Below are 20,083 nucleotides of genomic sequence, written 5' to 3'. Positions count from 1 at the left end.
TTGTGACTTTCACTTTAAATTTACTTTGAATTCCAAACAATTCACAATTTAGTAAGTAACCTTGACACTATTTACCCTGTGGGAGGTTATACTGAGTATCCGCAGTATTTACTACAAAGTGTGTGAGGGCAATGCCCTGTGTCGCTCCCATACTCCTTCATGGCAATATTATAAAGTGTTACTTCACTCGCAAATTCCGGTAGTTGTTGGTGATATGGACTGTAATGTGTGAGTGATAGGAGTGGTAGTTGTAGAGGGATGGCGACTTTAGTGGGTAAGAAGGTTGCGCTGTGGTGTATATTTGTAAGGTAGAAAGGGTGTGATGTATTTATACGGGTGTAGGAGCTATAGTGTATGAGGCAAAGGGGCCGTAGTCCAGTACCAGGGGCAGGGTAAAAGGAGTGTATGGTGTGCTGTGCATCCAAGTGCTTTCAAATAACACTCTAAACACCTAAAGCATTTTAGCTTGCTGAAGTGTTTTATGTGTAAAGAGTGTGCCCTCTTTTTTTCCATTTTACAAAAAGTGGGAATTTTATTAGAAATTGGCATGTTTACAAATAACCTGGTAACACCAGCCTAGCTATTAATCAGATAACTCCTCACTGGTTAGGATTTCATGCATACCTTTAAGCCAGCAATGAGAAGCCTGTCATGAGCAAGGTACCCTGCTGACACCAGACGCCCAGCACTGGAGTATGTTTTAACACTCTTTTTGTATGTTTCAAGGTGGGGTACTTAAAGGCCTTGTCCTAGACCACTTCAGCTCATTAAACTGGTCTGTGTGCAGTGTCCCATTTGCACTTAGTGCTGCAATTTAACACATTGCAATTCCAGAGAAACTGCAATGTTTACATGGCATTACTAAGTCTACCAGACAGCCACTAGAGGGCTTCCTGAATAGAAACAGACCTTTGGTCCGGTATCTGATGCTGGACGTCCTCACGCATAAGGACATCCAGCGTCAGATTTTTCCACATAGGAAAGCATTGGAGGTCTAATGTGCGGCACCTGCCGCACATTCAAGTTAGCGCCCTCTCGTTGCTGGACATTGAAGGGGCGGAGCGTCTACCTAGCGCCTAGGGACATCGGAATTGGGATAAGGTAAGTACATAAATAATTTTTAACCCTTTATTTAACGCAGGGAGGGGAGTCGCAGGAGGGAGTGGGGGCGATAGTGCCAGGATTACAGTTTAGTATTCCTGGCACTATAGTATCCCTTTAATAACAATGATTGTTAGGCTAAACAGACTAATAGTGGCAAAGGGTTACAGTAGCCTTTAATGACTGGTCTTGTAACAACTGGCACCAATAGATACACATTAGCACACATGTATACACACAATCACATACATAGACACAAAAACTAGCACGTCTTAGGCAGTCACTAACACATATACGCATGCACATATCCACAGAGATACACAAATGCACACAAACACACTTCCATGGACAAACATTCATACATAGACACACATCCAAAAACATATACTACAGACACTGTAATTAAAATGTATGCCCAAGGGCCTAAAAAAACGTTTTCAAATTATAAAAGAAAATAACCAGCAATTGATCAGACTAAACCAGTATTGGATATAACCTTCCTCACATACAGCAACAGGTTCAGAATCTAGGTAACAGAAAAATGTAGAAGTTGCTTCACAACATTAACTCTGTTGCTATCTCTGTGTTCAACCTAAACAAACACCAAACATACTCTAGACGATGATCAAATACAGGATTTTATTAAACCCCAGCTTTACAGAGACAGTAACAAGGCATTTGAAAGCACCAAGGTGAATGTAAAATATAGGTGTGCAACTGATGAAATTCCTCCTGGATTGTATAACGGCCGTAGGATGAAGACCCATGATTCCAGCCACCATAACAACTTAATTGAAATGATGTTAGGAGAACTAGAGGCCCGACGCCACAGGCATTAAATAAAATTAAAGTGGGTTCCATCTTCCCTTAAGTCTGATTTTTTTCTAAACTACTCTTATAAACTACAAAATCCTGGTGCACACCTAGACCCTGCAATACCTAGTCAGTAACTAACATAATTTACTTAAAGGAGCACTATAGGGTGAGGAACACAAACATGTATTCCTGACCCTATAGGGTTAAAACCACCATCTAGCCACCCTGGTCCCCTCATGCCTCCCTAAATATAGTAAAATCTTACTTGTATTCAAGCCTGAAGCTGCAGGCTTTGTCCCTGTTTCCATTTGACCTGCCCACTGCCTGCTGACATCAGCAGAAGTGGTAGCCACAATGCTTCCCCATAGGATTGGCTGAGACTGACAAAGAGGCAGATCAGGGCCAGAGCCAGCACAATTCAAACACAGCCCTGGCCAATCAGCATCTTCTCATAGAGATGAACTGAATCAATGAATCTCTATGAGGAAAGTTCAGTGTCTGCTCGCAGAGGGTGGAGACACTGAATGTTTGGATGCATTTTAGGCAGCCATGACCCAGGAAGGATCTCTAACAGCCATCTAAGGAGTGGCCAGTGAAGTTATCACTAGGCTGTAATGTAAACACTGCATTTTCTCTGAAAAGACAGTGTTTACAGCAAAAAGTCTGAAGGTAATGATTCTACTCACCAGAACAAATTCAATAAGCTGTAGTTGTTCTGGTGACTATAGTGTCCCTTTAATCTCGGATTCTTTTTATTTTTTTAGCTTTTAGTAGTTCACATGTCCTTTTTGTCATGTGATTTGCAATGCCACGAGGCAAGGAAACAAGGTTTGCCTTGGATTCCAGTGATAAGATGAGCATGTCAGCTGATGCTCACAGCCTATTATTGCCTTTCCATCTTGAGTAACTATAAGTACATTTCTATCCTCTATACATATTTATGGACACCGCGGACTAAGTTGGATGTTTCGTTTATAAACCACTTGACATATTTGTGACTATGCTAAAAAAAAAAGTAAAAATAACCTGAATATAAGATCATATCAATGTGTCAACAATTAAATAGTCACATAGTAATCTAGGTTGAAAAAGACTTAGGTCCATTTAGGCTCCATAAAGAGAAACCAGAGTGATTTAAAGGGACACTGTAGGCACCCAGACCACTTCAGCTCATTGAAGTGATCACTATATATAGGGTGAGGTAAAGGCAAAAAATGCATACAGAATTCAAAGTATTAACAAAGAAAATTAGACCTGTGCTGCAGAAACTCCACACTGAAGCCCCAACGGTGGATATACAACAGCCAAAAAACATATAGGTGTGCACACCCAGGTGCTACCACAATTTATTTGGGGACAAAGTTTAAGCAGCAAACATTTCGGGCAGCAGCCCTTTCTCAATGCAATGCAAATAAATTGTAGTAGCGGGTTTGCACACCTACACTGGATGCGAAGGACTTGTTTTTTTGGGGGGGCTTATTGAAGTGGTATGGGTGCACTGTCCCTTTTGCACCTAGTCCAAGATTTTTCACACAGGGCGCCCAAAGTCCTAAGGCCGGCCCTGCGTGCATGGGCATTAGCACCTGCTTGTTGCGGGCCGTCGAAGGGGAGTAGCAGAAATCCATCTTGAAAGGGCATTGGTGCTGGGATAAAGTAAGTAAATAAAAGGTTTCTATCCCTTTATTTACCAGGAAGGGGGGGTGCGAGGGAGTGGGGTGGCAGGGGGAGCGATACTGCCAGGAATACAACTGGTAACTATGAGTGATGGCATGTTATGGTAAAGTGGAAATGTCACTTGTAGAAAATTGACAGTTCCTTGTTCCTTCATCCTGTCAAATGCCGCGCATGCGCATTAGACCTCCCCATAGGAAAGCATTGAAAAATGTTTACATTGTGTCGAGGTACCCATGACACTTGAGAAGGTTGCATGCTCTGGCATCTTTTGGATAAATGCAGCAAACACGCATGCACCCCCAGCATTTACTCCTACAGCGCCGGCACTGCAAGAGTTAACTCATTTTAAAGTATGTAACCAAAAATAAAATAAACTTTAGAAAATGTGATTATTTTAGCTAGTAGAAAGTTTTAATGTTAAGCTAAACTTGAGTGATTGTCCATCTGTAAACATGTCCAGCAATTAAACTAATTTCCTCTTACAGCATATGAATTCCACATACTGCTGAGAAGCACTCTTCTTGCATTTCCCAATCAGCATGAACAATGTTTACAGAAATACATTGCAGACCAGCAATATTTACATATATTAGTGTCACACACTTACAAACATACATTTGCATGTAAATCATGAAAGTTTTTTCTGATGCTCTCAGCCTGCTGTATGTGACATTGATTAACCACACACTATAGGGGCCCCCATTGCTGTGTTTTAGGGCCCCCTATGGCGCTCTATGTGACATCCATTAGCCACACACAGTTAGGGACCCCCACCCCTGTGTTTTTAGGGACCACCCCATGCCGGCCAGCCTCTCTCCCCGATGCGCATGTCGCTGACACATGACGCTGGGGATGGGAGGGCTCTCCATGACCTGGGCTGTCTGAGCTGGAGATTGGCGCCAAGCGTGGGCTCCTGGGGGCCACTGGCGGGACAGCAGCAAGGCTCAGCCTGAACCCCCGGCCATGGTAAGAATCGGGGGCTGTCCATGGGGGCCAAGGAGTGCAATGGCAGCGATCCTGCTTTACTTTCCATCTTAACAGAGCGATGCTGGGCATGCTTTACAGTGGGTACATTGGGTGCTTTACAGTGGGCATGGAGCTGGGCACAGGGGGGCAGCCATCCAAGCAGAGGATACTGTAACCCCCCTCACTGCTGGGTGGGATTATCTGAGATACATTGTATCAGGGTCTTATACTGTGCCAGGAGTTGCCCTACACGTGGGTATACAGGGCCCTGCCTTGGACACTGTGGTGGGTGGGGGTGTTAATCTAAACCCTGAAATCCACCATGCTGGTAAAATAAACACACACTATGATATGGTATGTTTACCTATACTTAGTAGTGGAGGAGTGATGGCATGTTATGGTATATTTTAACTATAATTATGAATGGAGGAATGATTGCTGCATACTGTGTGACTCATTTTGAAATAATGCCACAATTACCCATATCTGGCTTGCAGAGGACCAGCAGCCCCCCTCCCTGGCATTCACCCCTTGTACCCTAGGTTCGGTCCAGGCCTGTGTACAGGAACAGAGAAGTTAATTTATTTTGTTTAGGGAAGATACACATTACCATATCATTATGCTTGCTTGCTGAATTACCCCACACTCTCTCCTGTATCATCAATATTTACCTGCAGACAGTTTAGTAATGTAAATTATAGTTTTACTTGAGTGCTAGCTCTTGTGCTTCAGTGGGGATGTATGAAAATAAAATTGTAAGATTTTACTCCCTGTTAAGTTGGATGTGTATACCCACAAACACCTGCTTAATACAAACAGGAAACCTTACATAAAACTATGTCATATACTCTTTTAATGTCAGTTTTGTAGCTGTAATCTGCATATCACAACATGTTAAAGATGTACTGGTTTTTTTTTTTTTTTTTTAATTTATTTTTTTTACTTTTTCTCCCCTTTTGTGAGATGACTGTTGCAGTACAAAGCCTTGGCTCACGTTTTCAAGCCAGATGAATATAAAATACACACTCAACTGGAACACTGTGTTAAAGTGAATTTCTTAGCGTGTAAAACAGCTAACTTGTATATTTATTTCTTCATACATTTGTTTAAATGAGTATATCAGTAGCATTGGTCCTCAGGCCCAGTTGACGAGCTCTATGCCCCCCAAATAATAATAATGGGGGGGTCCCTGCATATTGGGCCATTGCAACTGAAGTGTGGAAATGTCCGTTAACCTGCTTTTTAAAAATTGTGCTACTTTCATTGCTCACAGACAGGCAGCTGGGGTTTGGGCATGACATGTGAGCAATGTAAACAGAACTTTTTTTTTTCTCCTTTCAAAAAGCTTTATTATCAGAACATTTGCAGTTTTGTTTACAAGATGTCATGGTATGTCTCACAGTAAGGCAGAACAACGATCGAGTGTAACAGTACATGTATAAATTGCTGGCTGGTTTCTCTCTACTAATCACGAGGAACAACACGTAATCTAAGAATTTTACATATAAAAGAGCACACCTTTCACATACAGTCTATTTGTAAAGGGCTATCTGTTCAATGAAATATAAAAAAATAATAACTTAACATTTTCAGCGATGTATGTGTACAATGCTAGTGCAGCTAAATCAGAATATGCTAAAATACATTTTATGGCATATGCCTTCATTTTGGGAATTGCCTTTTATGACTAGTGTGGTCATCTATTTCTGATGGATACATTCGTATCCCATATAGTACATTTCTGTTTAAAAACCTCATTGATTTGAAGTGGTCATGGTGCCTGGAGTCTCTATGGGCAGTGTTTTAGTTTTAAACGCTGCAAATACAAAATTAAAGTCCTTTGCTTCTGGAGGTGTAACATAACCTCTGGCATCGGCATTAGCTGGCCTGGAACAAGTGCTTTAGCCTGGCTAACTGGGCACCTGTCATGGGCGTGCATTACATATTAGCATAACAGTTGGCTTATGGTGCCATGGCCATTGCCTCTATCCGTGCCTAGTCCCCCCCTTTGCCCCAGAGAAGTCCCTCCCCTGCAGCAAGAGTGAAGTGATGTCACTGGAGGAGGATCAAGTTGCAGGACAACAGGGGGAGGGGGGCATGCTAGTAGGGTTACCCAAGCCAAAAATAGTGTTTTTAGTTGGAGTAACCCATTAAAGGTTTTGTGCCCTTGGTTCTGGGCACTGGCAAAACTTTGTGGCATCGTAGCTCCATTCCACAAAGCAAACAGATTATTTACTAAAGTGAGAATTGCAAGTGATTCAAAATAAATGGTGCTATAATGCTATGAGCATTATACACATCTTTTTTTGTCTGTGACTTTGACACTTATAACCTGCCCACTCTTCACCCACATTCATAATGCAGAAAGTGCACTTCTACCTTATCGAGTGCAATTCTGTCCACGATAGGCTGTCTGCTATGGGAAACCCCTATGTTGTATCATTGGAAACAAATAAATATATATATATATATATATATATATATATATATATATATATATATATATATATATATATATATATATATATATATATATATATATATATATATATATATATATTTATTTATTTATTTATTTTCTCTAGGTGGAAAATTATATTTTCGATTATTCACATTTAGTATTTTGCATATGTACTGCTAATTCATTAACTTGTCTTCTAATCTCCCGTATTAATTTCTAGGATATTCGTAAATTTTTTGGGGTTACCCCAGTTCCAAAAAAACCTAGCTCTGGAAGTACTGATAAAGAGAAAGCAAAGAGTGTTGCTGCGCAAAAGAAATCAAAGGATAATAAAGTAAGTCATTTTCTCCCCTTATTTATTTTTTAAATATATGTTTTAGTCTTGACAAACATTGACTCCTTAAGGACACATGACGGAATTTGTCAGTCATGCTGGCCTTTTACTTCTGTAGCTGTGTCCTTAATGGGATAAAGTGGCACTGTCACTTTGCATTTAGTTTATGTTAAAAGTTCCATCTTAAAGGATGACTCCAAACACCGTAACCACTTAATTGATTTGAAGCAGTCATGCAGCCTGGAGTCTGTTTTCATTTTATTCGCATGTATGTAGCTCCAGTATATAGCGCTTAAAGGGAAACTCCAGTGCCAGGAAAACAATCCGTTTTTCCTGGCACTGGAGGGTCCCTCTCCCTCCCACCCACCAATCCCCAGTTACTGAAGGGGTGAAAACCCCTTCAGTGACTTACCTGAGTCAGTGGTGATGTCCCTCGCTGCTGTCTCTTCCTCTGCGACGCTCCTCCCTGTGCTTCCGGTGGGCGAGACTAATCCCGCCCACCGGCTGAGGAGACCTAATGCGCATGCGCGGCAATGCCGCGCATGCGCATTAGCGCTCCCCATAGGAAACCATTGAAAACAATGCCGCGCATGCGCATTAGCGCTCCCCATAGGAAACCATTGAAAACTAATTTCAATGCTTTCCTATGGGGATTTGAGCGACGCTGGAGGTCCTCACACAGCGTGAGGACATCCAGCGACGCTCTAGCACAGGTTTCCTGTGCTATGAAGCAGGAAGTTCCCTCTAGTGGCTGTCTAGTAGACAGCCACTAGAGGTGGAGTTAACCCTGCAAGGTAATTATTGCAGTTTATAAAAAACTGCAATAATTACACTTGCAGGGTTAGGAGTAGTGGGAGTTGGCACCCAGACCACTCTAATGAGCAGAAGTGGTCTGGGTGCCTGGAGTGTCCCTTTAACAAATATACAATGGGGTTATTTGTATCAAGTCATTGACATACAAAACATAACAGAGCGAAGAGGTTAAGTGGCTCAAACAAACTTACAATCTATGAGGTGTGCAGTGTTTCGCTTTGAATCCCTCTGCTGCAGCGACCTGGGGGGTGTCATTAGTCAGCTCAGAAATAGTTTCAGGCTGGCTTATGTCAATGTAGGGCTTTTTCCTATACACAGAACTGCATTCATTTGCTGAGAGTGGTCAGCTGACTTCTGGCCAATGAATGACCTGCTGGATCCACTTCTGCAGAAGCCAGAAGTCCTCACTGGCCACAAGAGGACTATTGGCATCTGTCAGGAACCCAGGGAAGAGCGCAAATAGTTGAAGAGTACTCATGTCATTACAACCACCACAGCTGGCTGTCGTGCTGAGTATACTTGGAGTAGTCCTTTAAAGGAACACTATAGCTTTAGGAATACAACATGTCCCATCCCCCCGAGTGCATGCAAAAAGATAGTCTCACCTACCTGTGTTACCTCGCTGCACTGCTCTATCCACACGTGCCCCTTCTCTTTGGCCAATATTATCAGCCTTGATGAACTCAGCCAATCCAATGCTTCTTCTAAGGAAAGCATTGAGAGGCTAGAGCGTATGATCGACAAATCTCTGTGTTGTGCCAATCAAGTGCTACTCTAGGAGCAGCATTTAATTGAAAACAAAGTTTGAGAAATGTTAACCCTGTAGTGGAAGCATTGCAGTGTATTCAAAACTGCAATGATTTACATTGGAGGGTTAAAGCTACAGGGCCACTGCACCCAGATAACTTCATTGGCACAAAATGGTTTTGGTGCCTTTCGTGATTATTTAAGAAATGGTAGGGGTGAGTTAAGTAGAGTAGGGGTGCTCAACAATGAGAACACTGACTCTGCTTACTTTTTTATTTTATTAGTAATTCAGTGTTTTACATGTGTGGTAGATAATTAATCTGCATACTTTAGAAATTTAATTCAGGTCTTGAAGTTGGCACTTACAGAGTTCTAATTTAATCTGAAAAGTTGTTTTTGGTCTCATTGAAAGGTCTGGTGGACCACAATTGGTCTTTGGTGCATGTGTTTATCACCCCAGATGTAGAGCATTATCTTTGGTGATGGGTGAAGTTAAAAGCGACACTCCAGGCACCAAAGCAACTTCATCTAAATTAAGTTATTGTGCCAGGAGACCCCTGGAGGCACGTTTACCTCAAGTGATTAACCCCTTAAGTCCGGCGGACGTATATTTACGTCCTTTTAAAAGCGGCTCTAAACGCCGCAGGACGTAAATATACGCCCGCCGTTTTTTTTTTTACTTACCCGGTCGCCGGTGGTCCCACGCCGGCGATCGCGGTTGGGGGGACTCCCAGGGAGCCCCCCCGAGGCAGATCTGCCTCCTCCGGTCCCTCCCGGTCATGTGAGAGTGAGGTCCTTGCGAGGACCTCACAATCACATGGCCGGTATAGCTGGCTCAGGCATTGCCAGCAGGGGGACCAACTGTAATGACAGTTGGTCCCCCTGCTGGCTGAAAATAAAATAAAATTAAGTTAAAAGTGTAAAAAAAAAAAATATATATATATATATATATATATATACTTAGATCATATATATATATATATATATATATATATATATATATATATATATATATATATATATATATATATATTATATATATATATGATCTAAGTATATATATATATACACATATACACACATACACATACACCGTCTAGGTGTATTTTAATATTAATATATATATATAATTATATATATATATTAATATCAAATTACACGTAGACTGATACTGATTAAATATATATATATAATTATTGTTATATATATATATATATATATATATATATATATATATATATATATTTATAAATAATATAAAAAAAAAAATATGTAAATACGTAAAAAAATTAAATAAAAAAATAATTAAAAATAAAATATTAAAAAATATATAGATGTGTTTTATTTCGTTCTAACTGTATTGTGATATTAATATATATATTTATATCAAAATACACGTAGAACGAAATAATATATATATCTATATACATAAATAAATACGTATATATCACTATATATATACCTATATATAAATAAAAATATTTAAAAAAAAAAAATATATATATACACATATGTATATATACACATATATTTATGAAATAATTTTACATAATTAGGTATCCTAATTAATTACAATTAGCGGGACCTGCCTGACAACCCATGCCGAAAGTATAAGGAATTTAATTTGCTAGCACTATATTTAACCCTATAACTTTCCAAGACACCATAAAACCTGTACATGGGGGGTACTGTTTTACTCGGGAGACTTCGCTGAACACAAATATTAGTGTTTCAAAACAGTAAAATGTATTACAACGATGATATCGCCAGTAAAAGTGACGTTTTTTGCATTTTTCACGCACAAACAGCACTTACACGGACGATATTACTGCTGCAATACTTTTTACTGTTTTGAAACACAAATATTTGTGTTCAGCGAAGTCTCCCGAGTACAACAGTACCCCTCATGTACAGGTTTTATGGTGTTTTCAAAAATTACAGCGTCAAATATAAGGCTTGTTTCATTTTTTTCACATTAAAATTCGCCAGATTGCTTACGTTGCCTTTATGACCCTATGGTAGCCCAATAATGAAGATTACCCCTATGATGACATACTATTTGCAATAGTAGACAACCCAAGGTATTGCAAATGGGGTATGTCCAGTCTTTTTTAGTAGCCACTTAGTCACAAACACTGGCCAAAATTGGCGTTTTTTGCATTTTTCACACACAAACAAATACTAACGCTAACTTTGGCCAGTGTTTGTGACCAAATGGCTACTAAAAAAGACTGGACATACCCCATTTGCAATACCTTGGGTCGTCTACTATTGCAAATGGTATGCCATTATGGGTGTAAATTTATTTCCTGGGCTACTATACAGTCTCAAAGGCAACGTAACCAATCTGACAAATTTCAATTTCTAATGTAACACGCTATATTTGACCCTGTAACTTCCCAAAACACCATAAAACCTGTACATAGGGGGTACTGTTTTACACGTGAGACTTTGCTGAATACAAATATGTGTATTTTATTGCAGTAAAAGCAAACCGTATTATGACATTGACAGTTAAAATGTCATGTAGAACTAAAAAAATAAAAAAAAATCTTATTTTCTCCCATGTTTTTCATATTAAATTATGTTTCATAGCTAAATATTTGATATTAAATGAAAGCCCTGTTTCCCCTGAATAAAATGATATATAATAAGGGGGGGTGCATTTAATATGAAAGAGGTGAATTACGGTTTGACAGACATATAGCGCAAATGCCAGGTTTTGTTTACATTTTGTTTCGTTCACAACTTGTACATTTGGCTGCGGTGTTAAGGGGTTAAACCATTTAACCCCAATGTTGCCTCCAGTGATGATGTCTACTCCCCAGTGGTGACATCCAGTTTCTTAATTTTCAGATTCAGGAAGCTTGGAGTGACGCAGGGCAAGGGTGCTGCTGATTGGTTAAAAGCAGTCAGCTGATGCTCTCAGCCACTGTGTATATATAGAACGAAAGAAAACGGTGTATCCACAGTAACAGTAAGGTGAAAGTGAGCTCTTACACTTAAGTGAAGGGATCCCTTAACCTTCACAACATAGAACATGCAAACAGAAATATAAGTGGAGCTTCAATTTACCTTTCAGACAATGGTGTTATACAATTGGATAGAATGCTATTATAATAATCTGCAAATAATAAACAATAGACAAACAAATCTTAGTGCAGATGGTTTTCACAGAAATATGTGTGAGAAAATAATAGATGGGTAACTCACAAACGTAGAGCCAATAAAACACTTGGCTCTGGTGGAAAGCGCCTCTGGATCTTTAAAGGGAGATCCCACACCTTCTTTCAATCTCCTCCTGGTCTCCTCCACTTTAAACCAAAATAATAGGAATAGAGAAGGGCTGCTCCAAGGAAGGTTTAAACAAAATTTATTTGTATAGGTAAAAAATAATAGTGAATATAAAATGATACAAAGATCAATGAAATTAATATCTATGAGTCCAAAACGCGTTTCGCCAGTAACTGGCTTCCTCAGTTGGTCTGGTGTACCTTGTGTCCTCGTGCTCTTTTATATGCGGTTTGATTTCCAAATTACCGGCATCTGTTAAACCGGAAGTTCGTCGTGTGGAACGCATATGGGGTCTGTTGGAACGCACGTTCCGTCCTACGTGCGTGCGTCCATCACGTGATGCGGAAGTCTTCTTTCGTGGAACGCTAAGCTTGCGTTCCACTATCAGAGATTGCTGTGACCGGCTGTTGTACTTCCCTTTTGCTTCGTGGGACGCATGGCATGCGTTCCACCATTGGATATGATAGATACTCGAAAAAAGTTCTCTGATTGCATAGTCCATTGGGTCTCAATGGACCCATATATACACAAAGGATGGGAAAAAGGGATATCATAAAATTATTAAATTGTTAAGAAACATTATATTGTGAAGAATGTTTCATATTGTTACTTTATATATGAATAAAGAATACACATAAGCATGCTGTGGACTGTGAGAACTGTTCATAGTAAAAAAAGAGTATGTATGGCATACTGTTACAATCACATAAGAGAATTCAGGTAAAAATGGGTAAAGAATCCAAACTGGTAGATTAAAAGTGTTACTATTAAAAAATAAAAAATTAAAAATAATGATGCTCTCAGCCAATCGGTGGCTCCCCATTCCCTAAACTGGCTTGAGAAAGGTTAATCGGTCTGAGCTGAAGACTGGTATGGAGCTGCAGAGCCAAGAGCAAGAATTGTGCAGTTAGCAGGTCACAATGTGCACACACCTCTTATACAGATAACAAGCACGCTAGATTCACATGTCAGAGAGCATTGTGAGAAGTATATATTATATAAGAAGCAAAAGAAAGGGGAGTTAGGTGGTGGAAAAACCACCCCCACTAACCCTAGAGTAGGTTACAGGAGGTATAGAGGGCTTAACCCAGAATAATGTAGCAAAAAGACAAAGAAAGTGGGATAGAGGATCCACCTATACAAAACAGGTGGAAACTCCAACCCACTATAAAATACCTCCTCAAGTAGAGTGTCACAAAAATGGGTAATAAAACCTTTTATTTAGAAAAATATTGTATACATAAATACACCAAAACAGGGTGTATAGAAAGTGAAAAAATAATTATAATAAGTAAATACCGACACCAATAAAAAGGTGGGCAGGCTAAACCACAGAGTTGCTTAACTGTAAAGGTAATCAATAGTATCTATCTTACAGTAATAGGAGTAGAATCACCTCAATAATTACAGTAAAAAGAGCAGCAAAGTGGTCTAGTCTAAAGAAAAAGCTAAATGGGGGTATAAAGTATCTAGCAGTGGATAAAGTGCCGACATAAAAGGCGGCCAGGCTGAAAATTGAAAGAGTCTCTAAAGGGTTAAACCACAATAGGAGAGACAGGTCCAGTAGTTTAGTTAGTAATAGGGATAAGGATAGTAAGAGTTCTACCCATATGATAAAGAGGTCAAAGCCTAGTATACCCTAAACTAGCTGTCTTAGCCCACACTGCTTACTGCTGCTTCAAGGCAGCCTCACATAAGTCCCTCAATGCTATAATACAAGGCGCATAAATATCGCCATGACAGCCCAGGTGGATAAAGGAAAAGAAGAAATAAAAAGAGTAAGCTAATTGGAGACCATAGCATCGGCTATTAGTAGCACCAGGAGAGAGTAAGCTTTAGAATAAAGATAATAGCGTCGGCTATTTGCAGCTCGACGCGCGTTTCGGCGTGTTCAGTACGCCTTTGTCAAGAGCTAGCTGGCAAGTGAAACGGGGTCCGCTTATAAATGGGTAAGTACCCGCCCCTAAGAGCAAAACCTCCAATCGGACGTTCTGATTGTCCAGGAATGATGCGGTACTCCTCAGATTGCCCGGGCCAATCAGGGACGATGGGCGTGGTATCTTCGAACCACGTGTACGGATCCCAGGGAAAGAAAGGTTACGGGAGGGGGGCGACGGGTCAAAATAAGTCAAGAAGTGATTGCGAAGCGGAGTTAGCTTCCTCAGAGTGAACCAAAACACAGTAAAATGTAAACAAAGTGTGTTTAGAATACACCACAGGGCGATATAGTAGATACATAAGTAAGTATACATAATAATAGGAAAAATATGTATCACATCTAGCCCATTAGAAGAAAAAGATTCAAAATTGTCTACATTGTTATCACAGGGTGTTATAATTGTTGCCAAGCAATAAGAAGTCATGCATGCAGCAAAACATATAGAGTAAATCTTAAAATGTATCACTTTATAAAAGAGTGAAAACTATAAGATTTATAAATGAAATTGTTATGGTCCTCTTTTTAGTCATTTCAAATCTATATCTTTAACTTCATGGGAACCATAACAATTTCATTTATAAATCTTATAGTTTTCACTCTTTTATAAAGTGATACATTTTAAGATTTACTCTATATGTTTTGCTGCATGCATGACTTCTTATTGCTTGGCAACAATTATAACACCCTGTGATAACAATGTAGACAATTTTGAATCTTTTTCTTCTAATGGACTAGATGTGATACATATTTTTCCTATTATTATGTATACTTACTTATGTATCTACTATATCGCCCTGTGGTGTATTCTAAACACACTTTGTTTACATTTTACTGTGTTTTGGTTCACTCTGAGGAAGCTAACTCCGCTTCGCAATCACTTCTTGACTTATTTTGACCCGTCGCCCCCCCTCCCGTAACCTTTCTTTCCCTGGGATCCGTACACGTGGTTCGAAGATACCACGCCCATCGTCCCTGATTGGCCCGGGCAATCTGAGGAGTACCGCATCATTCCTGGACAATCAGAACGTCCGATTGGAGGTTTTGCTCTTAGGGGCGGGTACTTACCCATTTTATAAGCGGACCCCGTTTCACTTGCCAGCTAGCTCTTGACAAAGGCGTACTGAACACGCCGAAACGCGCGTCGAGCTGCAAATAGCCAACGCTATTATCTTTATTCTAAAGCTTACTCTCTTCTGGTGCTACTAATAGCCGATGCTATGGTCTCCAATTAGCTTACTCTTTTTATTTCTTCTTTTCCTTTATCCACCTGGGCTTTCATGGCGATATTTATGCGCCTTGTATTATAGCATTGAGGGACTTATGTGAGGCTGCCTTAAAGCAGCAGTAAGCAGTGTGGGCTAAGACAGCTAGTTTAGGGTATACTAGGCTTTGACCTCTTTATCATATGGGTAGAACTCTTACTATCCTTATCCCTATTACTAACTAAACTACTGGACCTGTCTCTCCTATTGTGGTTTAACCCTTTAGAGACTCTTTCAATTTTCAGCCTGGCCGCCTTTTATGTCGGCACTTTATCCACTGCTAGATACTTTATACCCCCATTTAGCTTTTTCTTTAGACTAGACCACTTTGCTGCTCTTTTTACTGTAATTATTGAGGCGATTCTACTCCTATTACTGTAAGATAGATACTATTGATTACCTTTACAGTTAAGCAACTCTGTGGTTTAGCTTGCCCATCTTTTTATTGGTGTCGGTATTTACTTATTATAATTCTTTTTTCACTTTCTATACACCCTGCTTTGGTGCATTTATGTATACAATATTTTTCTAAATAAAGGTTTTATTACCCATTTTTGTGACACTCTACTTGAGGAGTTATTTTATAGTGGGTTGGAGTTTCCACCTGTTTTGTATAGGTGGATCCTCTATCCCACTTTCTTTGTCTTTTTGCTATATATTATATAACACAACTTAAATTTGAAAGGCCATTGCTTCTATCCAGGCCTTAAAAGTTACTTGCTACTGCAAGCATGAAGGGTCCTTTGCACACTTGCTAGGGGTGTATTTGTACTCACCAGGGATACACTTTTACTTGCCAATGGCAAGTAGATACCCATCTAGCTCTCCCCCTCTTGTTTATTAGTCAATCCTGAAATGGAGTACTCTGTATTCTTTAGGCTGCACTTAGTTATATGGAAAGTATATTATTACACACAATTGTGCTCTCCTTCTCATCACTTGCACTAAATATTGCAGTGGTGGGGGTTGAGGTGTCTGTATTCCTCTGTGCTGTTAGGTTGGGCAGCAAGCTTTGGAGAGGTGTATGAAGTCACAGGTTTCAGACTCATTTAGGGTGAGGCTATTTTCTGTCTAGGTAATATAAAGCTATATGCAGTATTGCATGTTTTATATAGAATATTGATGGCCTTAACACTCCGCATCGGTTTAGAAAAACACCCCTATGAATCAGATCAAAAACTAGTTTTGTATTAACTCTTGTGTTTCCTCTTACTCTATTTTAGGTAAAGAGTCCAAATGATGACTTAAAAGGGAAGAATGTCGGCAAGAAAAGGAGAGTGATATTTGACTCTGGTAAGATTACTGGAGTGATCCAATTTAACTGTCTGAACACAACGAGCTTTAATGTGAAAATCCCACTTGGCGAAAAAGTGTGTGTGTGTGTGTGTGTTACATAGTACAGATTAAGTTTCCATAATTGGTTTAGTTTGGCCATCCAAGTACCTGTGTCCTGTACCTACTGGACAGGTAAATGCTACACAAGTAGTTACATAGCCTCACAGGCTCCTTCCGTGCATACTATGAAGGGTCAGAAGCTGTACAAGCACAGTGAGGAGGCTTCAGGAATAAATGTTGATAAAGATATGTTATCAGGTTAGGTAGCAGTTTCATTCTTCTGAATTAAATATCTGCCAAGCACGTCAGTGCTAAACTGGGGTTTACAGAATATGCTCTACATCCATTAAAAACCAATCCCGACAGTCAGTTGCAATTTGAATAATGAAGTACAATGTTCTGGTAGAATTAGTTCTCTTCTGTACCCCCTGATAAAAGTCTCCAGTGGCCAGTACTATGAGAGAGTGCAATGCTGGATTAGATTTAGAGATTATAATAAATAAAAAAAAACAAAGTGTCATTGAAAGTTAAGAGATGTCACAAGTCATTTGAAATATATATTTGTAAGATCTAAATAATAAATTCAATAAGGAAGTGTAAAACACATTTGAACCAGTTATGCATAATGCACACGCCGTATTAAAGTACCGGTAAGTGAGCCTGCTTTATTTATGGTTAGCTGTTAACTTGAAATGGTTTTGTCTGACTTCTTCACCCAATAATTTTCCCTCCAGATTCTGAAGAAGACACACCGCCAGTTCAGAAACCCAAAAAGTCACGTGAGAAGTCACCATCACCTGTACAGGCCAAAAAAATCATTAAACCGGACCCGGTCTGCTATGTTTCTGAAAGTGGTAAGCTAAATAATAAAACTTGTATTGTGATCCATACCAACCAAAACCCCTTTCATCTCTTCATTTAGGTTTTTTTTATTGTACCAGTTTTTTTGGCTTTGTTTTTATATATAATTTTTCCCCTTCCTTCTCTCGTTTTGTTTGGGTATTCTTTTTTTTTTTTTAATTCTTTATTTTTCTCATGCCACACATTACTTGTACAAGAAAATATAAGCCACAGGTCACAAAAGAGAGATGAAAAGTGATAAACATAGTATCGTTGACAATATTTCGCTTAATTGACAATGGTAAAGACTGAGAGATGAGTGTGTTTGTGACATGCGTGGAAGTGTGGGATGAGGGTTTTTTAATATATAAAGAAAGGTGAACTTCTGAGAGATCATATAGTGGGTTAGTGACAGTTATGAAGTCTTGGCGAGTGTTCCCCACTTACGGGGGCACCGCCTCCCATGTGTAGTACTATAAAGAGAAGTTGGCCGTGAGCCCGGTAGGGTCTAACTGGAAGGGGTGGGGGGGTAGGTCGCCTATGGCGATGAGCAAAGCATGAGGGGACTTTCGTCAGGTCTCCAAGCTATCTGCCTGCTGTAACGTGGTGGTGTTGTTTGGGTATTCTTAAAGGAACACTTTGTTAGGAATACAAACATGTAATGCTAACCCTATAGTGCTGGGCCACCTTTATAGGTCCCATGCCCTGCTCAGAATAGACTAAAACGATTTTTAACATGCCTTTTCTCCATGATAGCGCTCCATGGCATCATTCTTAACAATTTCAGCCAATCCAATGCTTTCCCATAGGAAGGCATTGGGAGGCTATTGCATACGCACGCTGCAAAATGCCACGTTGCGCCATGCAGTGCGTGGACACTTGAATGTAGGTACTGCACACACTGCAGCATTCAAATAGGAAGCACCTCTAGTGGCCGTGTGAGTGACTGCACATAGAGGTGTTACTAGGCAGCAATGTAGCGTTTACATTGCTGAGCCAGCTGGGACATGCTGTAGACACCAGAAACACTAAATTAAGCTGTAGTGGTTCTGGTGACTATAGTGCCCCTTTAGAGTCAATAGTCTGTGTAACACTTTGAACAGAAACATTTAATATTTTTCTATTAAACAGAAACTGTTAAATATTCCTGCTGTAATTTCATTATATTTGGAGATAACTGCTAATGGCAGTAGCAGCTTTCCTTTTACATGATGAATGCTTTCTTCAGCATGCTGCCTTTCACACCAAGCAATGACCTGTAGCATTGTGTTTTGAGAATGATGACATTGGTGATAAGTCAGGTTTAATTATTAATGCTATATAGGTTTTGAGCTGGGTTTATTTAAAGAACACCATAATAAAAATGCAATTATTGTAAGTTTGTGTCAAACATTCAGGTGACTGTGGCGCTGTTATTAGTAGTGTGTCGGGGAACTGCAGCTATTGTATTGCTTGATTCTTTAATAAGTATGTGACCAACTAGTAATGGGTTTCCTTGCTGTAATGGATCCCAATACTCCAGCTGAGTTTATACGTGAAGAATCTCCCAAGTTCCAAGCGAAATAGTGATTATAGCCCAAGTTCCCCAAACATCAGCCTAGACTTGGTGAAGGGTGAAACAAATCTGTTTAATCAGGGCTCAATGGCCCACTTTTATACAGTACAGAGACACAGTAAACATGCCAATGAAACTTCCCCAACACACCCATAAACACACCCACAAAATGTCCCCAAAATGCAATGCCACCATAACTCAGCAAAACAATACAAAATATGAAAACACATAAAAATTAGTTCCAGGGTGTTTGGTGCTTTTGGCGGTCAACTTTGGGAGTTCCATCCGAAAGAAATACCGAACGCACACTCTGGCTTGTTGGTAGCGTTTGTTCGGCAGTGTTCGGGAGTTTGTGTAAGTTTTTAGTTCCATGCATTCTATGCCCAAACACTGCTACCTGCATTCTCGCAAACAAGATGGCTGCCAACACAGTTCCCTCGTGTTGGTGCATATGAACGGTGGCCACCCAGCAACACAATTAGAACACACGATGATTGAAGTGTCAGGAGAAGTTAGCAAGCACAGAGGTGGTCCGCAGTTCGTGAGTTTGTTCGGTTCCCGAACAGTACAAATAAATCCTACAAACCGTCTTTTTACCAGCCTTTTCTATGGCCCATATTGAGTGGGAAGGAGGCTAGCCTCCACACTCCTCCAGGAGCCATTGGCGAATGTTCAGGCAAGGGGGCGTTCGTCACACTTGCCCTCGTCCACTTCCTAATAACTTCATACATGCATCACAAATAAGTCAGCCTTCGAAAAGATCTGTAGAGTGCACACTTTGCCACCATGTTTTTTGTTTTTTACAGCCCTTAATCACTGGTGGTAAATTGGTAAAATCTTTGGGGAGGAATTCACTATGTGGCTATAGCTGTTGGCATTGAGCATATATATATATATATATATATCTATCTATCTATCTATCTATCTCTCTATATCTATCTATCTC

At 39.9% G+C, this 20,083-nt stretch overlaps 1 protein-coding gene across 2 annotated transcripts in view; it reads left to right on the top strand.

Moving 5' to 3' along the window:
- The first annotated feature begins 4,459 nt into the window (after positions 1 to 4,459).
- Positions 4,460 to 20,083, top strand: part of RFC1 (replication factor C subunit 1) — a 71,476-nt gene continuing 55,852 nt past the window's right edge. For both annotated transcript variants that reach the window (XR_010091248.1, XM_063457878.1), the window contains exons 1-4: positions 4,460 to 4,557; positions 7,239 to 7,352; positions 16,631 to 16,700; positions 17,477 to 17,596. Coding sequence is in view for 1 of the 2 variants with exons in the window: in XM_063457878.1 (XP_063313948.1) it covers positions 4,555 to 4,557; positions 7,239 to 7,352; positions 16,631 to 16,700; positions 17,477 to 17,596 (307 nt within the window). In the remaining variant the exon portion in view is untranslated. The remainder of the gene's footprint in view (positions 4,558 to 7,238; positions 7,353 to 16,630; positions 16,701 to 17,476; positions 17,597 to 20,083) is intronic.

Source organism: Pelobates fuscus, chromosome 6, assembly GCF_036172605.1.
Source record: "Pelobates fuscus isolate aPelFus1 chromosome 6, aPelFus1.pri, whole genome shotgun sequence".
NCBI classification, from domain to species: Eukaryota; Metazoa; Chordata; class Amphibia; order Anura; family Pelobatidae; genus Pelobates; species Pelobates fuscus.
The sequence above is the reverse complement of the archived record's forward strand: the minus strand, read 5'-3'. Positions and strand labels throughout refer to the sequence as shown.